The sequence below is a fragment of the Nerophis lumbriciformis genome, linkage group LG17 (genome assembly GCF_033978685.3).
Source record: "Nerophis lumbriciformis linkage group LG17, RoL_Nlum_v2.1, whole genome shotgun sequence".
In the NCBI taxonomy this organism is placed as follows: domain Eukaryota; kingdom Metazoa; phylum Chordata; class Actinopteri; order Syngnathiformes; family Syngnathidae; genus Nerophis; species Nerophis lumbriciformis.
The window spans coordinates 41,843,858-41,856,357 of NC_084564.2; the positions used below are offsets into that span (position 1 = coordinate 41,843,858).

At 34.7% G+C, this 12,500-nt stretch overlaps 1 protein-coding gene across 2 annotated transcripts in view; it reads right to left on the reverse strand.

Annotated features, from left to right (window-relative positions):
• smc4 (structural maintenance of chromosomes 4) overlaps window positions 1-12,500 on the reverse strand; it is a 110,362-nt gene that overhangs the window by 43,772 nt on the left and 54,090 nt on the right. For both annotated transcript variants that reach the window (XM_061973235.2, XM_061973234.2), the window contains 2 exons: window positions 4,212-4,376; window positions 3,899-4,132 (listed from right to left, as the gene is read on the reverse strand). In XM_061973235.2, coding sequence (XP_061829219.1) covers window positions 3,899-4,132; window positions 4,212-4,376 — 399 coding nt within the window. The remainder of the gene's footprint in view (window positions 1-3,898; window positions 4,133-4,211; window positions 4,377-12,500) is intronic.

Here is a 12,500-nt window from a genome sequence, read left to right on the forward strand (position 1 = left end):
AATCTGACGGGCACACACTGTGTCATTCACCGGGAAGTATAAGTTATAACACATTTTTGATTTATTATTGAACTTGATGCAAGTTATAACACTTTTTTGATTTATTATTGAACTTGATGCAAGTTATAACACTTTTGTTTTATTTATTATTGAACTTGATGGAAGTTATTTTATTTATTATTGAACTTGATGCAAGTTATTTGATTTATTATTGAACTTGATGCAAGTTATAACACTTTTTTTTTATTCATTATTGAACTTGATGCAAGTTATAACACTTTTGTTTTATTTATTATTGAACTTGATGCAAGTTATAACACTTTTTTTTATTTATTATTGAACTTGATGCAAGTTATTTGATTTATTATTGAACTTGATGCAAGTTATAACACTTTTATTTGATTTATTATTGAACTTGATGCAAGTTATAACACTTTTTTTGATTTATTATTGAACTTGATGCAAGTTATAACCTTTTTGATTTATTATTGAACTTGATGCAAGTTATAACACTTTTTTTGATTTATTATTGAACTTGATGCAAGTTATAACACTTTTTTTGATTTATTATTGAACTTGATGCAAGTTATAACACTTTTTTTGATTTATTATTGAACTTGATGCAAGTTATAACACTTTTTTGATTTATTATTGAACTTGATGCAAGTTATAACACTTTTGTTTTATTTATTATTGAACTTGATGGAAGTTATTTTATTTATTATTGAACTTGATGCAAGTTATTTGATTTATTATTGAACTTGATGCAAGTTATAACACTTTTTTTTTATTCATTATTGAACTTGATGCAAGTTATAACACTTTTGTTTTATTTATTATTGAACTTGATGCAAGTTATAACACTTTTTTTTATTTATTATTGAACTTGATGCAAGTTATTTGATTTATTATTGAACTTGATGCAAGTTATAACACTTTTATTTGATTTATTATTGAACTTGATGCAAGTTATAACACTTTTTTTGATTATTGAACTTGATGCAAGTTATAACCTTTTTGATTTATTATTGAACTTGATGCAAGTTATAACACTTTTTTGATTTATTATTGAACTTGATGCAAGTTATAACACTTTTGTTTTATTTATTATTGAACTTGATGGAAGTTATTTTATTTATTATTGAACTTGATGCAAGTTATTTGATTTATTATTGAACTTGATGCAAGTTATAACACTTTTTTTTTATTCATTATTGAACTTGATGCAAGTTATAACACTTTTGTTTTATTTATTATTGAACTTGATGCAAGTTATAACACTTTTTTTTATTTATTATTGAACTTGATGCAAGTTATTTGATTTATTATTGAACTTGATGCAAGTTATAACACTTTTATTTGATTTATTATTGAACTTGATGCAAGTTATAACACTTTTTTTGATTTATTATTGAACTTGATGCAAGTTATAACCTTTTTGATTTATTATTGAACTTGATGCAAGTTATAACACTTTTTTTGATTTATTATTGAACTTGATGCAAGTTATAACACTTTTTTTGATTTATTATTGAACTTGATGCAAGTTATAACACTTTTTTTGATTTATTATTGAACTTGATGCAAGTTATAACACTTTTTTGATTTATTATTGAACTTGATGCAAGTTATAACACTTTTGTTTTATTTATTATTGAACTTGATGGAAGTTATTTTATTTATTATTGAACTTGATGCAAGTTATTTGATTTATTATTGAACTTGATGCAAGTTATAACACTTTTTTTTTATTCATTATTGAACTTGATGCAAGTTATAACACTTTTGTTTTATTTATTATTGAACTTGATGCAAGTTATAACACTTTTTTTTTTTTATTATTGAACTTGATGCAAGTTATTTGATTTATTATTGAACTTGATGCAAGTTATAACACTTTTATTTGATTTATTATTGAACTTGATGCAAGTTATAACACTTTTTTTGATTTATTATTGAACTTGATGCAAGTTATAACACTTTTTTTGATTTATTATTGAACTTGATGCAAGTTATAACACTTTTATTTGATTTATTATTGACCTTGATGCAAGTTATAACATTTTTTTTGATTTATTATTGAACGTGATGCAAGTTATAACACTTTTTTTTTATTTATTATTGAACGTGATGCAAGTTATAACACTTTTTTTGATTTATTATTGAACTTGATGCAAGTTATAACACTTTTGTTTTATTTATTATTGAACTTGATGCAAGTTATAACACTTTTTTTTATTTATTATTGAACTTGATGCAAGTTATTTGATTTATTATTGAACTTGATGCAAGTTATAACACTTTTATTTGATTTATTATTGAACTTGATGCAAGTTATAACACTTTTTTTGATTATTGAACTTGATGCAAGTTATAACCTTTTTGATTTATTATTGAACTTGATGCAAGTTATAACACTTTTTTGATTTATTATTGAACTTGATGCAAGTTATAACACTTTTGTTTTATTTATTATTGAACTTGATGGAAGTTATTTTATTTATTATTGAACTTGATGCAAGTTATTTGATTTATTATTGAACTTGATGCAAGTTATAACACTTTTTTTTTATTCATTATTGAACTTGATGCAAGTTATAACACTTTTGTTTTATTTATTATTGAACTTGATGCAAGTTATAACACTTTTTTTTATTTATTATTGAACTTGATGCAAGTTATTTGATTTATTATTGAACTTGATGCAAGTTATAACACTTTTATTTGATTTATTATTGAACTTGATGCAAGTTATAACACTTTTTTTGATTTATTATTGAACTTGATGCAAGTTATAACCTTTTTGATTTATTATTGAACTTGATGCAAGTTATAACACTTTTTTTGATTTATTATTGAACTTGATGCAAGTTATAACACTTTTTTTGATTTATTATTGAACTTGATGCAAGTTATAACACTTTTTTTGATTTATTATTGAACTTGATGCAAGTTATAACACTTTTTTGATTTATTATTGAACTTGATGCAAGTTATAACACTTTTGTTTTATTTATTATTGAACTTGATGGAAGTTATTTTATTTATTATTGAACTTGATGCAAGTTATTTGATTTATTATTGAACTTGATGCAAGTTATAACACTTTTTTTTTATTCATTATTGAACTTGATGCAAGTTATAACACTTTTGTTTTATTTATTATTGAACTTGATGCAAGTTATAACACTTTTTTTTATTTATTATTGAACTTGATGCAAGTTATTTGATTTATTATTGAACTTGATGCAAGTTATAACACTTTTATTTGATTTATTATTGAACTTGATGCAAGTTATAACACTTTTTTTGATTTATTATTGAACTTGATGCAAGTTAACACTTTTTTTTTTTTTATTATTGAACTTGATGCAAGTTATAACACTTTTATTTGATTTATTATTGACCTTGATGCAAGTTATAACATTTTTATTTATTTATTATTGAACGTGATGCAAGTTATAACACTTTTTTTGATTTATTATTGAACTTGATGCAAGTTATAACCTTTTTGATTTATTATTGAACTTGATGCAAGTTATAACACTTTTTTTGATTTATTATTGAACGTGATGCAAGTTATAACACTGTTTTTGATTTATTATTGAACTTGATGCAAGTTATACCACAGCTGCACAGTTATTTGATTTATTATTGAACTTGATGTTATTTTATGTTATTGAGTTTGAATGTATACAACTTGATGTTCAATAAATTTGAAAATGTTAAAGCTTGGCATTAGCGCTCTGTTGGGGCGATGGGGGCAGGTGGGGCTTGAAAACTCCCCCTTGTCCAAAGTGGGGGATGACAAAAAAAGTTTGAGAACCACTGCATTAATGATGCTGCTGAGCCAACATGTGCAGTCCAGTACAACAAACTGTCAAACGACGGCGGTCACCTTCTTTAACTCCTTCCCTCTCTCGGGAATGTTGACTTCCAGCTCTTTAATAGCAGCGCGGCGCTCCCGCAGCGTGTCCGACGTGGTTTGAAGCGTCTGTTTGGCCGAGTTGAGCTGTGTCACAGCTGTGTTGTGGCGGCTCAGGTAGATGTCCAGCTCCGACTGGGCAAGATCCTTACGGGAGCGCGTCTCGTTCACGGCCACGCTGAGCCCCATCAGCTCTTTCTCTTTGGTCTGACAAAAAAAAAAAAAAAAGGCGAGGTTAAAGCCGTGCATGGATTGCATGTTTAGGGGACAAGACCTCTTTACATACTTCCTTGTCCTGCTGTAAGCCACTGGTCTCTTCCTTCAGACTCTCCATCACCTCTTTGAGTTTTTCCTCCTCTTTCCCCTTCTGCTTCTCCAGCTCTTCCTTGCAAGCCGTCGCCTCAGAGATGGCCTTTTCACTGTTGGCGGGTACACCGCGCACCTCTTCTAGCTGAAATGAGACATGCACGCGCAGACATCTGTTAACCCTTGTGTGGTGTTCGGGTCTGTAGGACACGTTTTCATTTTTTATTAAAAGAAAAATGATACAATTAATCCATTTTTCAAACTGAGACTCACTGATTTTGGCTCATTTTCTGTGAAGAACATACAAACCCCGTTTCCATATGAGTTGGGAAATTGTGTTAGATGTAAATATAAACGGAATACAATGATTTGCAAATCATTTTCAACCCATATTCAGTTGAATATGCTACAAAGACAACATATTTGATGTTCAAACTCATAAACATTTTTTTTTTTTTGCAAATAATAATTCACTTTAGAATTTGATGCCAGCAACACGTGACAAAGAAGTTGGGAAAGGTGGCAATAAATACTGATAAAGTTGAGGAATGCTCATCAAACACTTATTTGGAACATCCCACAGGTGAACAGGCAAATTGGGAACAGGTGGGTGCCATGATTGGGTATAAAAGCAGCTTCCATGAAATGCTCAGTCATTCACAAACAAGGATGGGGCGAGGGTCACCACTTTGTCAACAAATACGTGAGCAAATTGTTGAACAGTTTAAGAAAAACCTTTCTCAACCAGCTATTGCAAGGAATTTAGGGATTTCACCATCTACGCTCCGTAATATCATCAAAGGGTTCAGAGAATCTGGAGAAATCACTGCACGTAAGCAGCTAAGCCCGTGACCTTCCATCCCTCAGGCTGTACTGCATCAACAAGCGACATCAGTGTGTAAAGGATATCACCACATGGGCTCAGGAACACTTCAGAAACCCACTGACAGTAACTACAGTTGGTCACTACATCTGTAAGTGCAAGTTAAAACTCTCCTATGCAAGGCGAAAAACGTTTATCAACAACACCCAGAAACGCCGTCGGCTTCGCTGGGCTTGAGCTCATCTAAGATGGACTGATACAATGTGGAAAAGTGTTCTGTGGTCTGACGAGTCCACATTTCAAATTGTTTTTGGAAACTGTGGACGTCGTGTCCTCCGGACCAAAGAGGAAAAGAACCATCCGCATTGTTATATGCGCAAAGTGTAAAAGGCAGCATGTGTGATGGTATGGGGGTGTATTAGTGCCCAAGACATGGGTAACTTACACATCTGTGAAGGCGCCATTAATGCTGAAAGGTACATACAGGTTTTGGAGCAACATATGTTGCCATCCAAGCAACGTTACCATGGACGTCCCTGCTTATTTCAGCAAGACAATGCCAAGCCACGTGTTACATCAACGTGGCTTCATAGTAAAAGAGTGCGGGTACTAGACTGGCCTGGTTTGTATATCAGAATACATATTTAATTGACCACACACCATACACCCGCCCTTACACATTTATATTACATATAAGATGTCCGGGTCCACTTGAACCGGGGCTAATAGAAGTGTGGAAATTGATGTTCTGTGTAACACACACACACACACACACACACACACACACACACACACACACACACACACACACACACACACACACACACACACACACACACACACACACACACACACACACACACACACACACACCACGCCTAAACAGGGGGAGGACAGAGTGTAAGTACACAGAACATCAGAGGGTGAAATGTGCGAGAAAATGAGAGCAGCCAGTGTTGACATACAATGTTGCAACCTTGTGTGGGAACCGCAGGTGCAGAAACACAAAAGAAGAATCCATGTGGGATGCAGAAACTGGCAGAGATATTTTCCGTGCAACGTTCATATTGTTGTTACTCAGCCAGCGTTTGTGGGTCTGATGGACCCGTTGCATTTTGTGGCTTTTAATGCCTCACAATCAAACACTTTTATGTTAAAATACTGAACGGATGTTTATTGGGATAAGGTAAACTAGGGATGTCCCGATCCAGGTTTTTGCACTTCCGATCCGATACCGATATTGTTTTTGCACTTCCGATCCGATACCGATACTGACCGATACCGACCGATACTGGCCTATCCGAGCATGTATTAAAGTTTAAAGTTATTTAGCCTACTTAGTTGTCAGAATCATGTTGAAAAGGGTTTTAGTACTCTTGATAACAACTAGCCAGCTGAATTAGGGGAGTTTGAATAATACACAATGGTTGGTAACAAGAAACTGACCTGTTTATTCAAGGATAAACACAAAATAGACAAAATTATACATGACAAACAGAAATGGCATCATTGAACTAGGGCTGGGCGATATGGCCTTTTTTTATTATTGCGATATTTTAAGGCCATATTGCGATACACCATATATATCTCGATATTTTGCCTTAGCCTTGAATGAACACTTGATGCATATAATCACAGCAGTATGATGATTCTATGTGTTTTGATTGATTGATTGAGACTTTTATTAGTAGGTTGCACAGTGAAGTACATATTCCGTACAATTGACCACTAAATGGTAACACCCCAATAAGTTTTTCAACTTGTTTAAGTCGGGGTCCACTTAAATTGATTCATGATACAGATATATACTATCAGATATATACTATCATCATAATACAGTCATCACACAAGATAATCACATTGAATTATTTACATTATTTATAATCCAGGGTGTGGAGGGGGGCGCCGGATGTATCAATCAATCAATCAATCTTTATTTATATAGCCCTAAATCACAAGTGTCTCAAAGGGCTGCACAAGCCACAACGACATCCTCGGTACAAAGCCCACATAAGGGCAAGGAAAAACTCACCCCAGTGGGACGTCGATGTAAGTGTCAAAAAGACAGCCAAAAGAGTTTGATATGAGAATAAATCTAAAGTTAAAATATAGGGTAGAAATGCACCCATTTGCAGGAAATGTAGTCTTGATTTTCAAAATGTTCTTTCAATGCTTGCATGTCTACATTAAAACATTCTTCTTCATACTGCATTAATATATGCTACTTTTAAACTTTCATGCAGAGAAGGAAATCACAACTAAAAAAATCACTAATTTTTTCATACGGTGTTGATGTGGACATTTTTGCCTCGGCATTTTGATGGTGTGGACGTGTGGCACCGAATGGAGATAAGCGTCTCGACAGACGTCACAATATTTGAACAATGATGACGAAAACTGTTTTCTCTGTAGTGTCGGTGTGTCGAAAATTGTTATGCGCTTATTTTTTTATTTGATTTTGTGCGTGGCATATAATTGCTATGCGCAGAGGATGCTTAAACAGTGCGCAATTGCACAGGCGAGCACCTTAGAGGGAGCGTTGCTCGCACGTCTGCGCTAGCATCACAGCTAACGTTAGCCATGCTGCTACCTCTCTGCTCGGGGAGGACGTATACGTATGTGACGTATGACGTGACAGTATGTGACGTATGACGTGACAGTATGTGACGTATGACGTGACAGTATGTGACGTATGACGTGACAGTATGTGACGTATGACGTGACAGTATGTGACGTATGACGTGACAGTATGTGACGTATGACGTGACAGTATGTGACGTATGACGTGACAGTATGTGACGTATGACGTGACAGTATGTGACGTATGACGTGACAGTATGTGACGTATGACGTGACAGTATGTGACGTGTGTAAGAAGGTGCGCTTGCTGTCTGTGAGAGGGAGACACAGGAAAGAGTGAGAAGAGCCTGTCGTGTAATGCCAGCAGCTAAAAGCAACTGTGTGAGAATCAACAGACCTGTGGATGTGTTGAAGGTGTGCTGAAAAATGCGGAACGGAAATTACGGAGCAGCAGAAAAGTGGAATGTATTATTTAAATCGGTGTGTTGGAAAACACGGACCGGAGTTTTTTTTTTAAACTGGATCTGGATCGGCATTTTCCCATGCCTTGCCGATACGCATTTTTTTGCAAATATCGGCAGCCGATCCGATCCAAATATCGGATCGGGACATCCCTAAGGTAAAGATCTGTTCAGTATTTTATAAGGGTGTAACGGTACGTGTATTTGTATTGAACCGTTTCGGTACGGGGGTTTCGGTTCGGTGGAGTTTCCACACGGACATTTTAAGTAGCGTACCGCACGTTGTGTAAACAATGCACACCGAGGCACAATACACGGCATGCTAGCAGCGACCGGGCTACGACAACAAAGCGAAAGCGGTTTGCCGACATTGTTCAGCAGCAGTAGGGTATGCTTCTGGCAACACGTCAAACATGCTAACCCATTTGAAGCGTCACCACCCCCAAGTGAACATCGCTTCAACGACGAGAAAGACGAGCGTCATGCAAACACAGCATTCAAGCAGCCTCTCCTCGGCGAGTCAGACAGGGCTAAAGCACTTACAAATGCCGTTGGTGTTTTTACAGCAGCAGATTTAAGACCATATTGCATTAAAAACTAGATTTTGACCCACTTCTTCTTTCTGCAGACAATGTGGATAAACTGATTTTTCTGGCAAAAAACATGAAAATTGAGTGAAAGTCACCAGAGTTAAAGGCTGGGGGGGGGAAGAAAAGTTAATCTGAGGCTGAGTTGACTTGAAACTGTTTAATGTTGCACTTTTTATTAAGGCTGAAACGACGCGTCGACGTAGTCGGTTACGTAAATACGTCGACGCCGTTTTTGTGCGTCGACGCGTCGCATATTTACGTCACACTACCGTCATGGCGGAGCGCAAAGCAGATGATGCGAGCGGTGCGAGCGAGGGGGAAAAAAGCACGCCAAAAGTCGTCAAAAGTGTGGGAGTATTTCAATAAACGGCCTAATAATGTTGTAGCGGCAAACAGCTGTCTCGTCTGACGCTTAGCAACCAGCCAAACCCCACTTAATAAAATTATATTTTATCTTAGAGCACATCCGCATCCCTATTCACCTAGGCAACCCCAGGAAATGTATATAATTCGGCATTATTTCGGCCAGTCGGCTTATATGATCAGAGCCGATCAGTTTACGTTCACGCGCAGGTATAACGCGGCGCGCTCCCGTCTCATCTGCTGGTGCGCGAGCCCGGTAATTAGACAGCTTTGTCAAATCAAGGAGGACAAAAGACGCCAGCGCAGAGTGGAAAAAGGTTTAGTTCATTACAGATAACCAAGAGTTGTGCCAAAAGTGAACCAAAACCAAAAGCTGAACGGACAGCCGGTAAGATTACACTTTATTTCTCTTTGTGGGTGTGGCGCACCTGTTGCGCTGGTGAGATGAGGGGGGTGCGGGGGAGTTGTGTGCATGTAGCGTGCTTAGTCTGGAGGCTAAATACACACGGTGTTTTGTGTAACTGTTGTTTAGTGTTGATATTCTTTGCTTAGTTTGATAAATGTTGGAGCAGTTTGCTTCATCGGGAGGGTGAAGTCGCTCAACTTCAAGTGTTGGATTTAACTGTGTTGGATCATTGGCTGCTGGTGAGGGCATAGAAAAAGGGGCATTTTTCTACCAGTAGACAGCGTTTAAGATTGAGTGTTTCACTGCTAAATTAATAATATATTTATATTGAATATGGATTTTAAATATGTATCTAAATAGGTGGTTAATTGGTTAGGTATTTATGTATTTGCATATTGGGTTTTCTGTTGCATTTATCTATTGTGTTTCTGGGTTTAAATGTATTTTATATGTATCTTGGTGCATTTATGTTGAGACTATTTATTTAAAATCTGTTGTAACTTAAAGGGAAAAGATGTGTCCATTTTCTTGCACTTGTTTAATGGTTAAGAGTTTGATAGCCTAATTAATAATTGTAAATTATGGGATTGATAATTGATTGATTTTTTACAGCATGTTAATCTTGTGGTGTTTTGTCCTTAAAGGTTTTTCACCTACTAAAGAAGCTAAAGGCTACTAAAGACAGCTAATGACAGCTAAAGAAACTAAAGTTTACTAACACTGCTAAAGACTGCTAAAAAGACTAAAGAAGAAAAAAGAAGTTGTTTCTTCGTTAGAAAAACTGTTGCAAACTAAAGGAAAATAAAAGGAAAAAGTAACTACAGTCAGGTCTTTTGAGTGAAATCCAGAAGCCACATTCAGCATTGGTACATCCCTTCAAGTGTGGGTTAAGCACAGCGAAAAAAGTGTCGAGCGGAAATGGCCTATCATAGCAGCACAACGTCTATGAAGGAACATTTGAAAAGAAAACACCCGACAGCGTTCTTGCCATCACCATCAACTAGTCAATGGTCCGCGTGAGTATACGTTGTCATCATTACACAAAAACATGAATGTGTCATTTGTATCTGCGTTGTAAATTCATAAACTAAAACACTGTTTCGCTCTGAGAGGAGCGTTTGGCGTGCCTGTTCAGTGTTTACAAAGACGCGCTCCTCTTTAACGCTAACGTTAATTAGTTGTGTAAATACCTTTTACAACATTAACAGTTACATATACTATGTACAAACCAACAATTAACTTTCACTTTAATCATACTATCATTGTTGTGTTATTAAGCAAAATAAGCAATACTTTTACTTTTGTTGAAATGTTTACACTGTTACAGAATATTTCGTTTTGCACTTTTTTGTATTGGATGTTTATCTTTATTTTTGCACAATTTAAAGCAAAATAAGCAATACTTTTACTTTAGAAATGCTTATACTATTGCAGAATATTAAGATTTGCACTGGATGTTTACTTTTATATTTGCACATTAAAAAGCAAATAAGCTACTTTTAATTTTGTTGAATGTTAAAAGTTTTAAATGTTTACATTGTTACAGAATATTTTGTCATGTTGTTGTCAATGTTGACTGAGTGGCCATACTTTTTTTTTTGTAAATAAAACTTATGCCTTTTGAAAAAAACTGGCCTACATTTATTTTTTCATCTTTATTTTAAATTTAAAAAAATAATCGGTAAAAGGAAAAATAATCTATAGATTAATCGGAAAAAATAATCTATAGATTAACCGATTAATCGAAAAAATAATGTATAGATTAATCGATAGAAAAATAATCGTTAGCTGCAGCCTTACTTTTTATATGTAGAAGAAAAGTTTTGTCATTTTATTTAATCTGAGCAACAACTTGAGGCAGTTTAATGTTGATTAACGTGGACCCCGACTTAAACAAGTTGAAAAACTTATTGGGGTGTTACCATTTAGTGGTCAATTGTACGGAATATGTACTGTACTGTGCAATCTACTAATTGAAGTCTCAATCAAACAATCAAAAAAAGCACTTTATATGTGCACCTGGGGATAGGTTGATTGGCAACACTAAATAGTCCCTAGTGTGTAAAAGTGAGTGTGAATGTTGTCTGTCTATCTGTGTTGGCCCTGCGATGAGGTGGCGACTTGTCCAGGATGTACCCCGCCTTCCGCCCGATTGTAGCTGAGATAGGCAGTTACGAACAAGTAGTGTATTATATACATTGAGGAGTGCGCCACGACTACACAATACAGTAGTCAAGTATAAACGCAGAAGCCCTGGTAAGAGTGGCACGGCTACTTGGCAGGGCTGAAGAAAGGCATCAAGTGCTGAGTGTGTCTTTTGTAGGGTTAACTGCGGGTGAAAAGTGAACGTGGCTGCTGGGAGTCGAACACAAGCCAGGCCAACGTACCATGCAGCAGAACACTGCTCCCCTGAGATTTGCCTTCCTGCCTTTGACACCCGTTTTTTTTTTGTTTTTTTTTAATTCTCCACACTGCAAAAAGTGAAATCTAAGTAAAATTAAATATCTCAAATAATGTTGATATTTGCTTATATTCCGTCTGATAAGATAATTCTTCTTACTAAGCAGATTTTATGTTAGAGTGTTTTACTTGTTTTAAGTGTTTTAGTCCTAAATGATCTCAGTAAGATATTACAGCTTGTTGCTGAGATATTATGACCTATATTGAGTAAAACATGCTTGAAACTAGAATATCAAGTGTTGCAAAGCTGTGTCATCAACACTCACAAGTATAAAACTACTTTTTTAAAGTAATAATTTCTTATTTCAAGCATGAAATAAAAAAATCATGACTTTGACACAATTGTGTCTTATAAATACAGATGACAGCCAAATGGACTTTGCTGTTTTATTTTCAATGAAACAATAGAACACTATATTATATATATATATATATGTATATATATATATATATATATATATATATATATATATATATATATATATATATATATATATATATATATATATATATATATATATATACACACACACACACACACATATACAGGTAAAAGCCAGTAAATTAGAATATTTTGAAAAACTTG